At 49.7% G+C, this 17,235-nt stretch overlaps 2 protein-coding genes across 2 annotated transcripts; both read right to left on the bottom strand.

Annotated features, from left to right (window-relative positions):
* Positions 1-609: 609 nt before the first annotated feature.
* Positions 610-11,893, bottom strand: BMI1 (BMI1 proto-oncogene, polycomb ring finger). Its single transcript, XM_074574478.1, has 10 exons — positions 11,327-11,893; positions 6,058-6,192; positions 5,515-5,611; positions 4,720-4,775; positions 4,539-4,589; positions 4,164-4,272; positions 4,028-4,073; positions 3,379-3,477; positions 2,870-2,950; positions 610-2,778 (listed from the first exon to the last, which is right to left on the bottom strand). The coding sequence occupies exons 2-10, from the start codon at positions 6,167-6,169 to the stop codon at positions 2,449-2,451; spliced, it is 981 nt and encodes a 326-aa protein (XP_074430579.1). The 5' UTR covers positions 6,170-6,192; positions 11,327-11,893; the 3' UTR covers positions 610-2,448.
* Positions 11,894-13,229: 1,336 nt separating this feature from the next.
* COMMD3 (COMM domain containing 3) lies at positions 13,230-16,831 on the bottom strand. Its single transcript, XM_074574479.1, has 8 exons — positions 16,648-16,831; positions 15,638-15,749; positions 15,470-15,533; positions 15,337-15,371; positions 14,960-15,020; positions 14,818-14,874; positions 14,653-14,712; positions 13,230-13,622 (listed from the first exon to the last, which is right to left on the bottom strand). The coding sequence occupies exons 1-8, from the start codon at positions 16,778-16,780 to the stop codon at positions 13,563-13,565; spliced, it is 582 nt and encodes a 193-aa protein (XP_074430580.1). The 5' UTR covers positions 16,781-16,831; the 3' UTR covers positions 13,230-13,562.
* Positions 16,832-17,235: the final 404 nt, after the last annotated feature.

Genomic DNA, 17,235 nt, shown 5'->3' on the forward strand with positions numbered 1-17,235 from the left:
TCATTGTGAGCTACTTCCAGTATAAATTAGCGCAATTTGATGAGTGCGCTAACGTACAACCCTCTGCCGCAGGTTCAGTGCTGGTCTGTGGGTGAATTAATTCAACCAGCACAGTGTGATTAACTCATATAGCTGAGGGAATCGTGCCAAGACAGACACTCGGTCGCATGGAGGGATATATCTTTACATTAAAACGCATTTAGTTCCACTGAGGCTTTAAAAAGCAATCCGGAGCAGCACAGGCGGAACCTGGCACTGGCCACCGCAAAATTCCTGTTCTCCCTTTCCTAGGCAGTGCCGTTTAACGTGGGCTGAGACTGAACAGACAGGAGGTAAAACCTGTGCCTGGCTGGGATGTGAGAATACACCATTTGCTTATTTTCAAGAATAATCCGGGGGGTCAAAGAAAGAACAGCAACTGTTTTCGAGGCAGGCAACCAAAACATCCCGGCGACTTCCAGGCATTTTTTTTTTTGTTGTTATTTTAGTACTCAGCTGTTCTGCTCGCTAAAAAATCTTTTGTACACCCAGAAAGACTTGCAATGAGAACAAGATGTTTGTCCTTTAACACCACATTATCAACAGAGGTCATTTGCTATTTTTCAATGAATTATCCCTTTTATTTGTTTATTTCTTTGATCAGCTATAAATGGAAAGTTATTCGTGTATATAAAACTGAAGTTTTTTACTGTTGAAATTGAACTGTACATGTTTACTACAGGAAAAAATATCAACTCTTGTTTAACAAGACATTATACATCAATAAGCAATAACCTTGTGGAGGATTTGCAATCACCTGGTCTATAAAAACAAGCAGGACAAATAACAGCAATTTATATGCAAAAGTAATGATTTAATGACTATAAGCAAGACAAAGCAATAGAATTGTGCTTCTTTTGCAGACTGGAGACAATGAAATGTTTAACTACAATTTTCCCGTACAAACATGAAACAATATCCATATAGAATAAACACCCTCACAAATGTATAACTGATGGGTGATGAACACACACGAAGTTCGACCAAAGCAAAGCACAAACTGAAAAGTGTTCTGGGCTGTTCATATTTTATGGTGGAAAAGTTCCTTCTACTGAAAAAAATAACACCCTTAGAAGCCTCTAATAAAATGCACCTATTTGCAGGCCATTAAAGAGGAGGCATTCTCCACAATTTATTGGAAATATTAAAGTACCTGTTAAATTTTAATGAAGTTAGTACTGTACCATATACATATATATTAAAACAAATTTAGATAAAATGCCTTCATCCAGCGACTTGCTGGTTCCTTAAAATTTATACCAAATAGTTTATGGCTTCTATAATGATTCCATGTGCTTTTAAAAACACAATCCCACCACACCAAATAATAAAAAGGTAATCAAACCGGTCAAAGACTTCCATGTCCCTTAACTTTTTTTTTTTTTTACCTTTTTTTTTTTTTCACTGCATCACTTCAACATTTGGTAAAGTAAAAATATATCACTTGGAAAAAAAGACAAAGCCGGTAAAATCCTTTTAAGATTGCCAATTGCCTCCAGGTTATCAGAGACTCGAATGTGCTTTCCCAATACTGTAGCTCTCACACGCAAAGTGTTTCTTGCAGTATGAGCAAAGCTCAAACAGGCGGCATCTGCAAGGGTCGAACCAGTTTAGAAATTTAACAACCATATCATGAGTGCATGAAACACAATATTTTCTTTATAGTATTTATAAATATATCATACAATACTGTTTCCTGTTATGTCATATACCAATATGGCATTGTACAATAAGCATAATGCCATCTGATTCTTACAAAAGCGAATCATTTAAACAAGTCAGTAAATAAAACGGTAATACCCGCTTTTAGGCATACAGATTGTAAAACTGAAGTTTACTTTTCTTTTGATCGGTTCTGCGCAGCAACAGAGAAGTAAAAGATGCAACATAAGAATCAAAATGGCTAATACGCAAAAATTGTTATTCACAGTGACATGGCTACATATATGCATTATTCTATGCATATTCTTTCCGTTTTGTTGGATTTCAAGATGAAAAAGCACTTGCTTTCTACAGGTTCACAAAACAGCATAAGAACAATAACAATTGAAGAGAACGCAATGGAGGAGTTAGTCTGGATTAACAAACTACTTCCCGGGATTTGTGTCAACTTCTGGAGACTCCCAAGTCCAGATGATGGGGACGGAAACAACTCCGCATCACTCGGAACAGGTGAAGGTGTAACTTTTGTTTGCTTCCCAGTCCTCTGAAAACAATTTACATTTCAATCTTGCGTTTCCATTAACGTCCATCCTGAATGTCACCTAGTCCGCCTTTTATAGCCAAGTTCAGTGTCACTACAAAAGAAAGCAATTTGGACGATAGTCACATGGATTAGCATCTATAAAGCTGTAATGGCATGGAGAGATCTATATAAAGGAGGGGCGGGGTGGTAGCCTGGTTGGCACGTCAACCAGATGAAGTGGCTGAGGAGCCGTTTATCGACGTTTTCCGCGCTCTGTTGGTAAAGGAGGACTGGTGGTTACTGCTGGGGCTGCTGCTGGTGCCGTTCATGGTGCTGGAGATGTGGGGAAACTGGGGGTGAGGAGACTGGACCGGCGTGCTGGGGCTGGGCAAACAGGAGGAGGTGGAGGGGATGCCTCCCGCCGGGCTGCTCGCCTTGTCGCTCCCAGAGTCACTTTCCAGCTCCCCGCTGTTATTCAAGCCTTCCCTCTGGTGACTGATCTTCATCCTCTTGCAAGTAGGTCGGACCCGGTATTTCAGGGGGAGAGGCCCGTTCTGCAAGGCAAAGCGGACAACCTGGTCAGTGCCCTCCTGGCCACGACCCGCACCCCACCCCCCGGGGGGGAGACACCCACGCCAGACTCACCCGCCTCCAGGTGTAGATGTAGGCAATGTCCATGAGGGTGTAGTAGTCCTTCAGGGGCTCCTCTTCATACATCACATCGATCTGTTCAAAATATGAATCCCTGCATTAAGGAGCATCCAGGCATTTACCCCTCAGCGCACGTTTGCTCTGGAGTGAAAGCAGCCCCGCTGCCATACATATCAGAAAACTGGAAAAATGCTATACCAAACCCTGCAGGGAACAGGGAATTTCCATATCTATTAGAGATGTTTTAAATATGTTAAGGAGCAATTTCTTGATAGCTCAGTATTTACAGCATTAAAAAATTACAGACCATCACCAGACTCTCTGGATAGATATTTTTAAAAATAACGTTCGTAATCCCATCAGCATATTGCACACACCAGAAACACTTGGTAGTTAGCCCTTGCTGGAACGGGCTGTCATGAGAAAATGAGTGCCAACCAGCATTAGCAGGCTTAGAATAGCAAGACTGATTAAAAAAACCCAAACTCTTTCCCCATAGGTACCTGGAAAGTGTTAGGTATATCCATTTTACTCCTCAGGAATTTTCTTAGATGCATCACTGTCATTGCTGCTGGGCAGCGCAAGTATCTTTTGTCATTCACCTGATGGCACAGTAAAGAAAATCAGTCTACTGAGAACATGCAATTAGTCCCACCAAAGTTGTATTCTAACATTTTATGTTAATTTTTAAAAAATGCACTTTAATCAATTATGAATGATAATATAACAATTTCTGATGCCTTATAAGGAACAGCATAAACAAGTGGTAAATTACAGCACCAGAATAAGTAATTAAAAATGCAACTAATCATATACATGAAGATTTTTATCTCAAGGTAAATGTCTTTTTAGAATATGCATGTATTACATATTGATTTAAAAAATTAATTAAATAAATAATTTATTGTACAATCTGACAAAAAAATCAGATTCCGCTTTAAAAGTAACACTGTGGGTATTTTTTATTTTACAAAGTTGTTTACGTATGCAGCTGTATGAAGATGTTTAACCACTTCCACACCTAGTGCCATAATAGGTGTGCTTCTTTTGTTCAAGATACACGTACCTATGTTTTTTTTTCACAACTACAAACCTGCCCCAAAGATGTTTTTGTGTGTTACATTTCCTCTGGAGTAAGGAAAAGTTATTTACCTCTTCCTTTGATTTTTCTTTCTCCTTATTTCCTTTTCGTTCCAGTCTGCAAGAAGAAATGAAACAATTACCACAAGTAATAAATATAGCTGCTATCAGTCAGGTAAACATAAAATATTGCCATTCTGGAACTTGCCTATTCTGGTCAAAGAATTCAATGGACAAGCTTATTATCTCGTCGTCTGTTATAATTCTTTTGTCTTCATCAGCCACTTCGCCCCTGTCTTCATTAGAGCCATTGGCAGCTGCGCAGAAATTTCCACAATAATTTACATTTTGAAATTCAAATCAGGAAGAACGGCAATTCTCAGTAACAAGAAAAAAAAAATCTCCATAGTAAGATTATGAATTAAAGCTACCTAACTGTTAAAACAATAAAGTTTTATTACGCTGAATTTACTTCTTAAAATTCTGTCACGGTAATACATAATTTGTAAGTTAAAAAAAAGGCAACACTAAAGCACCTAGGTCAATGCTACATTTATTAAAGTTGCGAACGAGAAGCTTTTACCATCAGCCGACGGATGAGCAGCATAAAAATCCCTTCTTCTTTTCATTTCATCTAGATGGAAAAGCATATATTTTTCTTTTAGTATATACTCTGTAACTCCTGGGATTGATATAGGATAGCAGTTCTGGTTTTGTTTTTCTACTCTTCAGAAAAAACCCCACCAAACTATTTAACTACTTACTTTTGAAAAGGCCTGGTACTAGCTTGTATACAATATCTTGGAGAGTTTTATCTGACCTGAAAAAAGAACATCCCAAAAACATAAAATTAAGCAAATAAAGCAATATTTGAATTCAAGCAGCAGCTTCTCATTTATAATCTTTCACAACAATGAGGCACCTTCTACAAAGTGTGAGGCTAGCCATAAAAAGTTAACTTACAAGACCTTGTAATCAAACTAACACTGCTCTAAATACCGCTATAAAACAAAACTCATGTGTGCTACCTCAAGTGAAAAATAATTCTCTGGGACTGAAGGAAGGCCTTAAAAACTACATGTCCTCCCTAGAAAACAGAGAGAGCAATGGATAACACTGACAAGAAAAATATTTCTGGAAGGAGAAGCATGCTTTAAAGCCTTTTGCCTCTTAGCTTGGAAAGTTCCAGCAAGAGTTTTCATGACTAGTAGCTATGGCTGGAGCGAAGCATGTCTGGGAGATACAGAAATTGGGGGTAAAAACTGTCGGGATGGGATGTGTGAGAATGGGGGAGAGGGAAGAGGCATTGCCTGAATGGTCGGCGTATGCAAAAAAAAAGAGACCAACAAAAACTTTCTGTCTCACATCCAGAGAAATCTTCAATTTCAATCAATGACAAAACTCCAAAGAGACAGCATACACACGAGTTAGCTTGTAAATTGACAAGTCCTTTCAGATTTAAATCGCATGCGAAGAGATAACATCGACACGACTACTGCTGGTCTCCCCATATAAAGCAAAATAAGAGATGCAGGGCGCGGACTGCATCTTTCTCCTACCTTATATTCAAAAGCGGTCGAGTTTTGTGAACTTGGACATCACAGATAGGACAATACTTGCTGGTCTCCAAGTAACGCACGATACAGGTCTTACAGACTGCAAGTCAAACACGAAAGCCTTTTAGTGATGGCGGTAGGTGACGCTCAGATATGCATAGATCGAGGTGCGATTTTCTAAACTATGCAAGCTAGGGCAAATCGTCCATTGTTAACAGCGCGCTGCTTAAGCTAAACAAATACCCAAATAAGCTGCGATTACCATGAAAAGGAGACGCTTAGAGAACATATATTATTACTTTAACAAAGACCGTAGGGCCGTCGTCAGAAAAACTGCACGGCGGCCGGGCCACCTATTTCCCAGCCCGTCGGGGAGGCGGAGGGGCGGCGGTCCCGAGCATCTCGTGGGGGGAGGGAGGCGGGGGCGGGGGGGAGAAGTTTGGGCTTTTTTTTTGTTTGTTTGGGGTTTTTTTGTGTGTGTTCCCGGGATGCCGGGAAAGGTGGGAAGCGTCGGGGGAACAACGCGAAGCGCCCGATGGTACTTACAGGAGTGGAGGCACTCTATGATGGTTGTTGCATCAATGAAGTACCCGCCGCAGAGCACGCACATGAGATGGGGGTTTAGCTCGGTTATTTTGATTCTGGTTGTTCGGTGCATTTTGGCGTGGCGAGGGGGCGGCTCTGAAAGACACACAGACACAGAGGACCCATCAGCGGGGACGAGCGCGGCGGCGGCGTCCCAGGTGCCGAGATCCGGCGCGTCCCCTTCCCCCGTGCAGCCGCATCCCCCGGCGCAGGGCAAGATAAAGCGCGGAAGGCGGCGGCGGCGCGGGGCCGGGCGGCGGGCGAGGGCCGGTGCCGAGGCCGGCGGGGCGTCCCCGCACCGCCCCGCACCGCGCCGGCCCGGGCGCAGCCCCGCGGAGGAGGCGCGGTCGGCTTCGCGGTACCCACCGCGCCGCTCCCCGACTCTCCCCGTGGCGCGGCGGGGGCACCGGCCGGCTCGGGCTGCCCGGGCGGCTCGGCGGCGATGCGGCGGGGCGGAGGGGAGCTCCGTAATGGGGGGGCCGGCCGGGCACCGGGCTGCCGGCGAGCAGCACAAAGGGGAACCAGCGCCTCCCGGTGCGGCTGCCCTGGCATTTCCGGAGAGCGGGGAGGGGCGGCGGGGGGAGGGACGGGGGGGGGGGGGGGACACGCACCTCGGAGCGAGGCCGGGCACCGGGGCGGCGGGGCCGGCCCGCCGCGGGGTGGGGGTCCGGGCGGCTGCCGCTGCTGCTCGGTGCCGATCCGGATCTGCTCCGCTCTCCGAGGGGGTTGCTATAGCAACTTACACTTACACTTGGCATCCTGCCACCGCTGGGAACACACGAGAGCCGGGCGGGGGGGCGGCCAGGGAGGGGGGGTGTGATTGGGGGGGGGGGGGGGGGCGGGCCGGGCCGAGCCGAGCCGGGCCAGGGGGTGGGACGCGGGGCCCGGGGGCTGGCGGAGGGGGTGGAGGAGCCGAGGAGCCCGCGGGGGTCTGTGAGCCCAGTGGGGAGGGGAAGGGGAGGGCGGGAGTCGAGGGGCGGGGGGGGGGGGGGGGTCGGCCCGGGCGGGGGCGGGGTGCCGCAGCCCGGAGGGTGCCGGGGCAGCCCGGGCGGCGGGGGCGGCCCCGGGCGGCGGAGCTGAGCCGGGCTTCGGGGTCTCAGCCTGGCGGAGGCGAGCGCCAGAGGCTCCTCCCGAGCCTCGGCCATTTCGGATCCTCTCAGGGGCCTCTCTCCACGTCGACTCGGTGCGAGGAGCTGGTCTGAGATCGCTTCTCTCCCCCTCCGCTCCCTCCCTCCGCCGAGCCGAGTAGAGCCGCGCCGCGCTCCCGGGGACCGAGCCCCCCGCACCGCCGGCGGGGTGCCGAGCCCCAGCTCCCGCTCCGCGCCGCCGGCATCCCCTCTCCCCCCTTCTCCCCTTTCCTCCTTTCTCTCCTTCCTTCCTTTCTCCCCCTCCCCTCTCCCAACTCTTTCTTTCTCTCCTTCCCCCCCCTCTTTTGACTCTCGTTTGAAAAGCCTCCCGCGGACGAAGCGAGCGCGGTGCAAAAGTTTTGCAAGAGGTGGAAAAAGATTTGCAGAACTAGGGTAAGGTGTTTGGACGGGGGAAAACAAAGTCTCCGGATGCTTAGACAAACCCCCTTTTCAGCAATAAAGCACACCGAGGAGGGGGAAAAAAAGCCCAAACCGACTTTAAACGGTACATTAGTGACAACATGCAAAGGACCATGTGACCAGATCATTCCTAAAGCTAAATCAACACCTTGTCAACACAATGCAGCGACAAGAGTGAAAAACAAATGTCATTTTCACAGTCTGAAACCCATAAACCCCCATCGGATGCACTGGCACCAACGTTAGATGCACGCATACTATTTACAATGAGAGGGAATAAGAGGTAAAGGGGAAAGTACACCGGGGGAAAAAAACCCGTCAGCCACGTCAATTGCAAAGTAAATTATTTTCTGTCAACCAAATCCTGAAAAATGTAACGTAACAGCGTTGCTCCAATGCAAACTATCCATTTCCCCATGTCAGTGCTCCCAGCACACCAGCTCCTATCCTTGGTCCCCACTCTTCCCGAGACAGAGCTTGCGAGCCACCTCTCACTGCAGCACCGTGCGAGCTGCAGAAGTCTCAAGATGCGAGGTTCCCCCCGGCCACTCGCAAACTTCGATGTTAGGCGGCGGAAAAAAAAAAAAAAAAGAAAAAAAAAAGAAAAAAAAAGACAACACACCAAGCTTTTTAAAAGCTTTGAATTTCAGCCAAACTGCCCAGGACATGGGGTACAATATTCCTCAAGAAGCGTGCACAGCGCCAACGAGCGACCCTAGCCAGGAAACTTCTGCTGCTGCAGGAGAACCCTTGAGTGAGCAGCAGATAAAAATCCCCAGCATCAAACCACAGCCGGCCAGCACACAGAACAGCCAAGCGCAAGAAGCACCGAGCCAGACCAGGTCCCCAAAGCTGTTCCTAGCCCCGTGCGGGAAAGCAAGACCCCCCGCTGCATCGTACTGCGGTTTAAATGTCGCTTCCAGGGTCCCTGACCCTCCGCTTCTTACTTTCAAACTGATACCGAGGGTTTGCTTTTCCCAGAAAAGGCAGAGCCCGGGCTTCTGCACCGCTCTCTGCAGAGCCCGGCGCCCTGAAGCCGGCGACTCTGAGGTCCCTTTAGGTACTTAAACATGGACAGGCTGCTTTCACGGTTCTGTTTTATTTGCTTAAGTCACTACCTTATAATTCATAAATATCTGAACCGAAAAACCCAGCAGTGACGAGGTCACACAAGTCGGCTGACCGAGAATTCCTTCCCAGTCCAGACCTTTCAAGACATTAACGCGTTTATTTCACGCAGGCGTAGCCCCTTCCTAAAGGGAGGGGGTTTAAATTCTACCGTGAAACCTGTTTTGTCGAAGCAACCCCTAAACGCGGATTATTTATTGCCCCAAATTAGCACACTTTCAACGTGCTATCTCTGAAATCAGTGATTTTCCCCGTCGAGCTGAACCAGGCGCTTAACTTCTCCCCAAAAAGCCACCCGCACAGGCACCCGCACACGCGTGTCTGTGCCTGCGGGTGTGTAACACGAACGCAGCACATTTTACTACAGCAGCCTGAGCTTAATATTTTGGTACGAGGGAAACCCTTTCAGACTTTTTTTTTCCTGCCCGTGCTGATGGCACGGCGAATACCAGCACTTCACACAGTCAATACGAACAGCCTCTTAACCAGGACAATATATATTTACATATTGACACACGGAACAACTAAACGTAAAATATACGGAGATAATACCCGCTAGAAGTAAACACTGACAGCCAACTGATTATTTAGAGGCCTTAAACGGGTTATGTCAAAATGAAAAAAAACAGAAGTGCATTCTCCTGCTAAGAATCAGCTCCATTATTAAAAATCTATAAAGGCAATAAGCTATCAAACCTTGCTCGACGGGTCTCTAACAGAAAATACATACACAAAACATAGAAGCACCGCTCGGGTAGGTTTGTGTACTTTGCACCCATCTCCTCTCGGAAAACCCTCTCATCAGGAATAAAGCAGCCGTCATTCTGCATCTTCACCTATTATCAGTCAGAGCCACTTTTACTATCGAGCCTGTTATTACTCTTTCTCTTAAGAATGGCCACGTATGTTTTAAAGGAGGGACGGCGCTTCTTTCAGGGAAGGCACACGGGGCTCAAATATCTCTGCCCAACCCCGCCGCAGTGAGGAAAGACCTCAATATTGGCAACAGAGTGCAAAAGGACCCCAATCCTTTAAATCGCCTCCCTGAAACTAGGTGAAGGAGACGATCTGTCTACTTAAAAAATACACTAAGATGTTAATTTTGTACTACCTAAGCGATCAGGTAGGTCAAGCCTTCGCGACTTTGGCAAACTGCAACACAAGTCCCTCAGTTTCCAAGACGCACTGCACAGAGTCCCTCAAAGTAGTTTTACTGGACTGCATTTCCAGAATCTCCCTGGTCTTTGGGGCAGTCCCATAAAATAAGTTGCTCTGAACACTACAGACGACGCAAAAAAAAAAAAAACCAAACCAACCAAACAAAAAAAAACCAACAAAAAAACAACCCCAAACTTTTAACGCCAAGCCTGCAAATGGGCACACACGCCCAGGTTTCCCTCGACTTTTCTGGAGACTGGAGGAGTGAATCAAAGTTTCTAGAGGCTGAAAAGTGACTATCTCAGTCTTACAGAAATGCGATTTTTCTGCCGATTTTTACCTGATTATTTGCAAATATTTACAGTAAACACCGTGAAACATCGGCGTTATATACTGCCAAGGCCATACAATCACAAAAACACATGCCAGCAACTTTCCAGTGCTGCCCATACGCAGCACGAGGAGCCCACTCGGGACACCTTTAAGATCTGACAAAGGATTTCATGTAAATTTACCCTTCCCGGGCTCAGGAGAGGGGAAAAAAATACCAGGGAGAGAAAAGAAATTAAAAAAAAAAACAAACCAAACCCCTGCGTCCCACAGACACATCACCTTTGCTCCGAAGGCTCCTGCAAACCGCACGCCCCAGCTCCCCGAAATCGCAGCCAAACTGCTATCCTTACCCCCCCAAAAAAGTTATTTCCCGGTGTTGGTCACCCCTTTCTTCTGCCAGCAGCCGCAAACCCCCAAACTTTCGCATTTAGAGCAGAAATGTAAGAGGAGACATTGGAAACAACTGGGAACCGCCATCTTACAACCCATCCAATTTCACACAAGTACTTGTCCAACTTAAGTTAATAACATTTTCTGCTGGGTGCCCCGACGCCTAACAACCCCTCCAGGACGATCGCTACCCCCCGCCGGCTCTATCTCTATAAAATGGGTGCGTTATCTGACATTTTAACCTCCCCCAGACACGTTTTTTTCGGGGAGGACTGAAATCACTTGACCCAGGCAGCTCGAGATTTCACGAACGTCCCTGTTTAATCAAAATCTGCCTTTAAACAAAGGGCGCTCAGGCCGGGCTGGCAGCAGGGTCTGGAAATATAAATATTCTCCTCGGGGGCCATGTGCACAGAAAGGTTTTAGGGGGCGTCTGGAGGAAGAAAGGAACTAAAATTTGCAAATGTGGGTGCGTAACGCGAGCGAGTGCCGAGGCTGCTGCTGCGTGCCTGTCTGTGTGTGTGTGGCTGGAGCAGCCTGTCAGCGCTTTTCCCATACGGAGAGCTCGGGGGACACCTAGGCTCCCCTTTGCAGCCCCCAAACCGGCCGAAAACCGCCGCCGAGCCCCCTTCGCCCCCCGCCCGTGGCAAGGCGACACCTCGCTTCATACGTACCCGGAAAACGGAGCCGGTGGGTGACGATCGGAGCGGCCAAAAAAGACAATGAAAGTTAAAAGTCGTTCAGCAGAAAATGAATGTGAGCCAAGCGGCCATCTTGAAATGAACTGCAGACGCTGTCAATTGCAATAAGCTTATTGCCGCCGCCGCCGCTGCGCTCCGCTCATTTTAGTTACAAAACACCCGGTCCTCCTCCTCCTCCTCCTCCTCCTCCTCCTCTCCTCCTCCTCCTCCTCCTCCTCGCGTCCACCGGCCCTTCTCGCTCCCCTGGGCTCGCCCTCCGCGTCGGCCGCCCCGGCGGCTCAGGCGCTGGGAGCGCAAAGTCTCCCCGCTCCGGATGGGTCCTCTCTCCACCAGCCCATTGTCTCTCCCTCTGCCCCCCGCTCCGCCTCGCCGCCTCGCTCGCCCCCCGCGTTTTATTGTCGCCGCTGTTGTTATTATTACGAGTATTATTGTTGTTGTTATTTCATAGTTGGTGGCGGGGGGGGCCGCGGGGAGGGAGGGAGAGGAGGGCGGGCGGGCGGGAGGAGGGCGGAGGAGGGAAGAATGCAACGCTGAAGGCACACGGTGGAAACTGACACCGTCCCCAAAATGGCTCGGAGTTCGCCCGCCCCGCCAGCGTCACGTGGGGCGCCTCATTCCTTAAGGGCGGCCTGGGAATTAGCGGCGCTGCCGCCGGGGCCCGGCCGCCTCCCCGTGACCCAATCCCGCAACCCGGCCGCCTCCGCCCCCGCCCCCCTCCCCCCCCCGCTATCCCCCCCCCACCCCATCCTCTCCGCCGCCCTCCCCTCCCCCGCCCGCCGCCCCCCTCCCCCCCGGCCCTGCACGCGCTCTCCCGCGCCGCCCATGCCTCCTTTTCCCCGCCGCGCCGCCCGCCCGCCCCCGACCCCCGGCCTCGCGGCTCCCGCCCGCTGTGGCCCCGTCCCTCCATCCCTCCTTCCCCGCCGCCTCGAGGTGCGTGTGTGTGTGTGTGTGTCCCCCGCCCCTTCCCGCACGCCCGACCTCCCTCCCCGCACTTGTTGCGCGCTCCCCGCCGCCGCCCCGCACGCCCCGTCCCGCCGCCTCGCGCCCCCGCTGCCTCGCGCCCCCGCCGCCTCGTGCCCTCCGCGCCGCCGCCGCCGGACGCTCCCCCCCCACCCCCCCCGCCTTCGCCCCCGACCGGGGCCACCGGCCTCGGGGGGCGACACGTTACGGTCCCCTCGGGGGCCGCGCCGACGCTTTCCCGCCCAGAGCGGCGGCCGCCGGCCGTAGCCCGCCCCGGCGCCCCCCGAGCGGCGGCGGGAGCCGGTGTCGCGGGGACCCGCCGTGTCTCCTCGCGCCCCGCCGAAGGGACGGGGGAGCGCCGGGCGCTGCCGCAGCGGGCGGGAGGGAAGCGGGGAAACCCTCGCCGCCTCCCGCAGTCCGTGCGCGGAGGAAGCGGGGAGGGAAGCACCCGTCCGCCGCCGCGCATCCTCCGCGGGGCCGTTCTTCCCCCGCCGGCAGGTGCGGGCGGGCGCTGCGGGGCGAGGAGCGGGCTCCGCGGCGGCCACCGGAGCCGGGGCGACCCAGGGCGAGCGGGAGGGTAGAGCAGCCGCCCCGCCGCCAGGCGCGGAGCGGCACCGCAACGGAGGGAGACGCCGTCGAGCCGTCGGACGGCTCCGCTCAGCCCCGCGCAGTGCCCGCTCTCCCCGAGGCGCCCCGGCTCCGTAAAATTACACCGAACCCCTCCTTGCCCCCCGCGCCGGGGACCAACCTTCCCTCCTACAGGAGATGTAAGATCAGTCGGAGCGAAATAACAAAGCGGCGGCGGGCAACTGAGCAAACGCGCCGCAGCCGCGGCGCGGGAGGGATTTTCGCCTCACAGAGCCGCTCTCGGGCTCAGCATCTGACTTTTAGGTACGGCTAATTCACCCGCAGAAAGTGCAGAACAGGAGCGAATAAACTTTATTAGATCCCAGGGAAAAATAATCGGTGACAATTCTAAAAATACGCAAAATTAAAGAGAAGGAATGCTTTGAAGACAGGACAGTTAAGCAAATATTTAACAGGAGTTAATTAAAAAAAAAATGACACAAGCAAGGAGTACCAAGTGCCATCATAAAAAAACAGTTATTTCACTTAATTCGCATCCAAGGACTTACAAAAAAAACCCAAAAACACCAGTTTGCATCAAGAGGTGAAAGACATTTGTCATTTAGAAGACACTCTTAGGAATGAGAGTACTTCAGCTCAGCAGGCTGACACCTTCCTTCAATCACATCTGAGTCGCTCTTTCTAGACTTTTTGCAGCATCTTTTAGTTTTCCAACTAAATCCTAAGAGATGAAATACTGTCTTAGAATAAGCATATTTTTTAAAAGGTCAGCTAGAGGAACATAATTTTTTTTTTCATACAGAGAGGGAAGGGAAACCAGTACCTTATAGCACAAATAAATGTTGCAACTGATGAACAATGCCAGCAAGTAATTAAATAGCTCCCTATTTTACAACACAGTAAGAAAAGTGGGAACTGAAGGAAAATACCTTTTAATATAGATTATCTACTAAAATAGATCACTACTCTTAACACGTAGATTTTATTAGTATCGTTACGATAGGGAACGCTGACATTTGCTCTAGGTTTTGAACATTTCTAAAATACTGAAAATATTTTGAGTGCGGTTTTGTACTAGGACCTTTCTCCATCCGAAGCACATCAGATTTAAGTAAGTCAGCAGACCAATTAAAACCCCTCAATTACTAAGAAAAGGATGACTTTTGAAACACACATTAAAAAAGCAGAGGTGTAAACCTGAAGTTTTAATATCTTGCTTTTCCTCTTCCCCCCAACCCCTCTTCCCAATCCTCCACAGTTTGGTCACTTCCAAGCATTACAATACCTCTATTGTTCAGTTACACATTTAAATCGCTAAACAAAGATCAACGTTTGTTTCAGTACATTTCTTACATGTCATTAACACCACTGAAGAGCCTTCAGTTCGTTCCCTATTTTTAATCATGACACATTTAAGTCATTGAACCAGCTTCTTCAATATTTTTTTTTAAAGCACGGGAAATCAGAGTTCCAGAAAAATGACGTATTTCCTCTTCAAACAGACAAAATATTTATGCATGTATGTAAACCACTCCCCATGCAACTAAAATCAGTTAATTTGCAACTTTATTTCAGAAGAGAAGAAAACCACACTCAGATAATTTTTAGAAGAGATTCTCCACTACCCTCCCACTCCTGGCTTATTTTTTTTTTTTATAATAGTACATGTGATTTCATTTTGATTGGCAAGTTGTTAAAAACATTTACATCAGCAGCTGGAGCCAAGCACAGAAACAATGATGAAGAAGTACCTGTAATTGCTCCATCGTGCAACTAAAACTAACATCTGGGTGTGATCCTGAATCACTGTTCTGAAGAAAAAAAAAAAACAACAAACCACAACAATGCCTGTTTTAGAAGAAAAAAAATATTATGAAATTGCATTTTTTCCTCTGAGGGTGCTGGGAGTACAGTACCTCTACGTTTAAGGTCACCAAGTAGGAAGGCTGGTAAGTTTTATGAAGTTGATTGCTCTAAATTAAAAACAAGGAGCACAGAGAAAAGTCAGGTCTCGGCACTGAAACAGAGTAAAGAAGCACCTTGATGTGTTAAAATTACCTTGATCTGATATTCCAAGCGCCAAGACACATCAGTTATATGGAGAGGAGATCTGCCTATGCTGAAAGACACAACAGTTACAAGTTCCCTACACTAAAAGAAAGCATCATTTTCTCAAGCTGTCCATCAATAAAGAACTTTGTCATGATCCTTGTAATGCTTCTTGAAAAGTTCAAAAAGTTCTTAAGAGCAGAATTCCGAAGTGAGGAAGATAAGTTTCAACAGCTGTTTTCTAAAGTTTGTTTAAAATGTACTTTTTCTTAAAACGGAACAATATTTCTTACTTTAATCATCTTAGGTATGCATAGGTATTTTCCAGGACAGTTTCAAAGTAGCTGTGATTGAAACTATGTATCTGTGCTGACCAATTGACCTACCTTCCCAATAGGATTTCCAATGCATCCTTGTTTTTCTGGAGAAAAAAAAAAAAAAACAAAAAAAAATTTGCTAGATTCAATAAATTCCTATGAGAGAAAGAAAACATAAATATGTTAAAATTGGTTTAAAAACCTGATATTCGGTGCAAAATTGTTCTATTCTCTCTCTGTCCAGTTTACAGTCCTCAAGACATGCGCTACACGGAAAAAGAATTTTTTAGTTTTCTGTTGACATTAACTTAGCAGTACAGTTTAAAGTAACAACCACCAGAAAGATGGGGGAGCTTCAAAGTATTAGTACCTTATAGCAGATATGTCGGCTTTCTGCTTTCCTGCCTCCAGAATACACGTCGCAGCCGCAGCATGGCAATGTTTTAAGACCGTAGGGTCAATATCTTTCAGGTCGGGATCGTCTAAAATAAATGAATTACTGATGACATACCTATTTGCCAAACCCCAGCACACGGTACCAAGCGCTGCTGCTCCCCCTTTGAACGGTATCTTTCCCCACAAAAACTTCGAAATGAGACACATTTGGTGTTTTTGAGTGAAAGGACGGAGCAAGCAGGCAAGGCGTGAGGAGGAGGAGGAAGAGAGAGGCTGAAGCACCGGCTGGTGCAAGCGGTGCCAGGCGGGGCTGTCCGGCGACGCACGCCCGCCGCCTCGACATCTCCTTCCCATTAAAAAAAAATAAATAAAAGGAGAAAAAAAAAAGAAAAAAAAAAAAAGGAAAACCTCAATTTCCTCTCCGACCCCCGTTCGCGCTCCTCAGCAGCCTGTCGCCAAGGGCGAGGAGCGGAGCCGGAGCCCCGGCCGGGCGGGGGACGGGGGCTACAAGCCGCCCCGGCCGGCACCGGCAGCTCCCTCCGTGCTCGGAGGCGGCGGCGGTCATTAACACTACGAAAATAATTACACAGCCGTATAATCTCGCGCCGGGGTTACCGTAGGAAGCGCCCACGCGCGGAAAAAAAACACGGTCACGACAGAAAAACCTTTCCTTGCCTCGCCACGCCGACACGAACGCGCGGGGGACACCCCCCCCACGCACACACACTATTTTGGGTGGGTTTAAGCTTTAATGAAGCCGGCGCGCATTAGCGGTGACACCCCGCGCAGCGGCACCCTGGAGCCGCCCACGGGTGGGAGCGAGTAAGAGGCGGGTGGACGCCGGCCAACGCGCCACGGACACGCGTGTCTTATACGCGCGGCCGCGCTGCTCCGCGGAGCAGCGCGGCCCGCTCCGCGCAATCCCCCCACCCCACCCCCTGCACGCCGCCGCCACCCCACCACCACCACCCCCCCCCGCCTTACCCAACCCGGCGTGGGGGTGATGGAGGAGGCTGTGGAAAGCGGCGCGGAGGAGAGCGGCGTAAGGGCGACGGGGGAAGCGGCGGGGGTCGCCCAGCAGCCGCCACCCGCCCTGCGCGTACGCCGACAGCTCCATTGTGACCTTCGACACGCGCCCACGTGACGCGCGCGCAGCTGATCGCCGCCACGAGGCGGAGCCGACGCGCGCGGGGCGGGGTGGGGGTGGGGGGCGGGAGGAGGCGCCGGTCGCCGCGGGCTCCGCGGTCGCGGAGCCCGCGGCGACCGGCGCCTCCTCCCGCCCCCCACCCCCGCCTTCCCTCCCCCGGTGTCTTGCCCTAATTCAATATTAAAACCCGCTCAGCCTTAAAAAAAAATGAATAAAAGCTAAAGGCCTCTGCCAGATTCCCGATTTTTCAAATAACGCCGATATAACATAAAAAAACACAGTCCATTTTCCACCACTATTTAATACAAAATAGCGAGTATGGTCTGCTCTTATAGGTGCCGCAGCCCGTTGGAGGTCGGCGGTGCTGTCGGAGAACCCGGGCTTCTCGCTAGCAGCAAGCACGTTAGGCGTCATCTCAGCTATGA

This window comes from Larus michahellis, chromosome 2, assembly GCF_964199755.1.
Source record: "Larus michahellis chromosome 2, bLarMic1.1, whole genome shotgun sequence".
NCBI lineage: Eukaryota > Metazoa > Chordata > Aves > Charadriiformes > Laridae > Larus > Larus michahellis.

Coding starts and splice junctions, on each gene's coding strand:
- BMI1 (XM_074574478.1), bottom strand. CDS start 6,169: ATGCACCGAACAACCAGAATCAAAATAACCGAGCTAAACCCCCATCTC. Junction 3,478..4,027: donor AAGAAAAATCAAAGGAAGAG/GTAAATAACTTT, acceptor CTGTGCCATCAG/GTGAATGACAAAAGATACTT. Junction 2,951..3,378: donor ATATACCTAACACTTTCCAG/GTACCTATGGGG, acceptor TATTTTGAACAG/ATCGATGTGATGTATGAAGA.
- COMMD3 (XM_074574479.1), bottom strand. CDS start 16,780: ATGGAGCTGTCGGCGTACGCGCAGGGCGGGTGGCGGCTGCTGGGCGAC. Junction 14,713..14,817: donor TGGTGACCTTAAACGTAGAG/GTACTGTACTCC, acceptor TTTTTTCTTCAG/AACAGTGATTCAGGATCACA. Junction 13,623..14,652: donor GCACGATGGAGCAATTACAG/GTACTTCTTCAT, acceptor TTCATCTCTTAG/GATTTAGTTGGAAAACTAAA.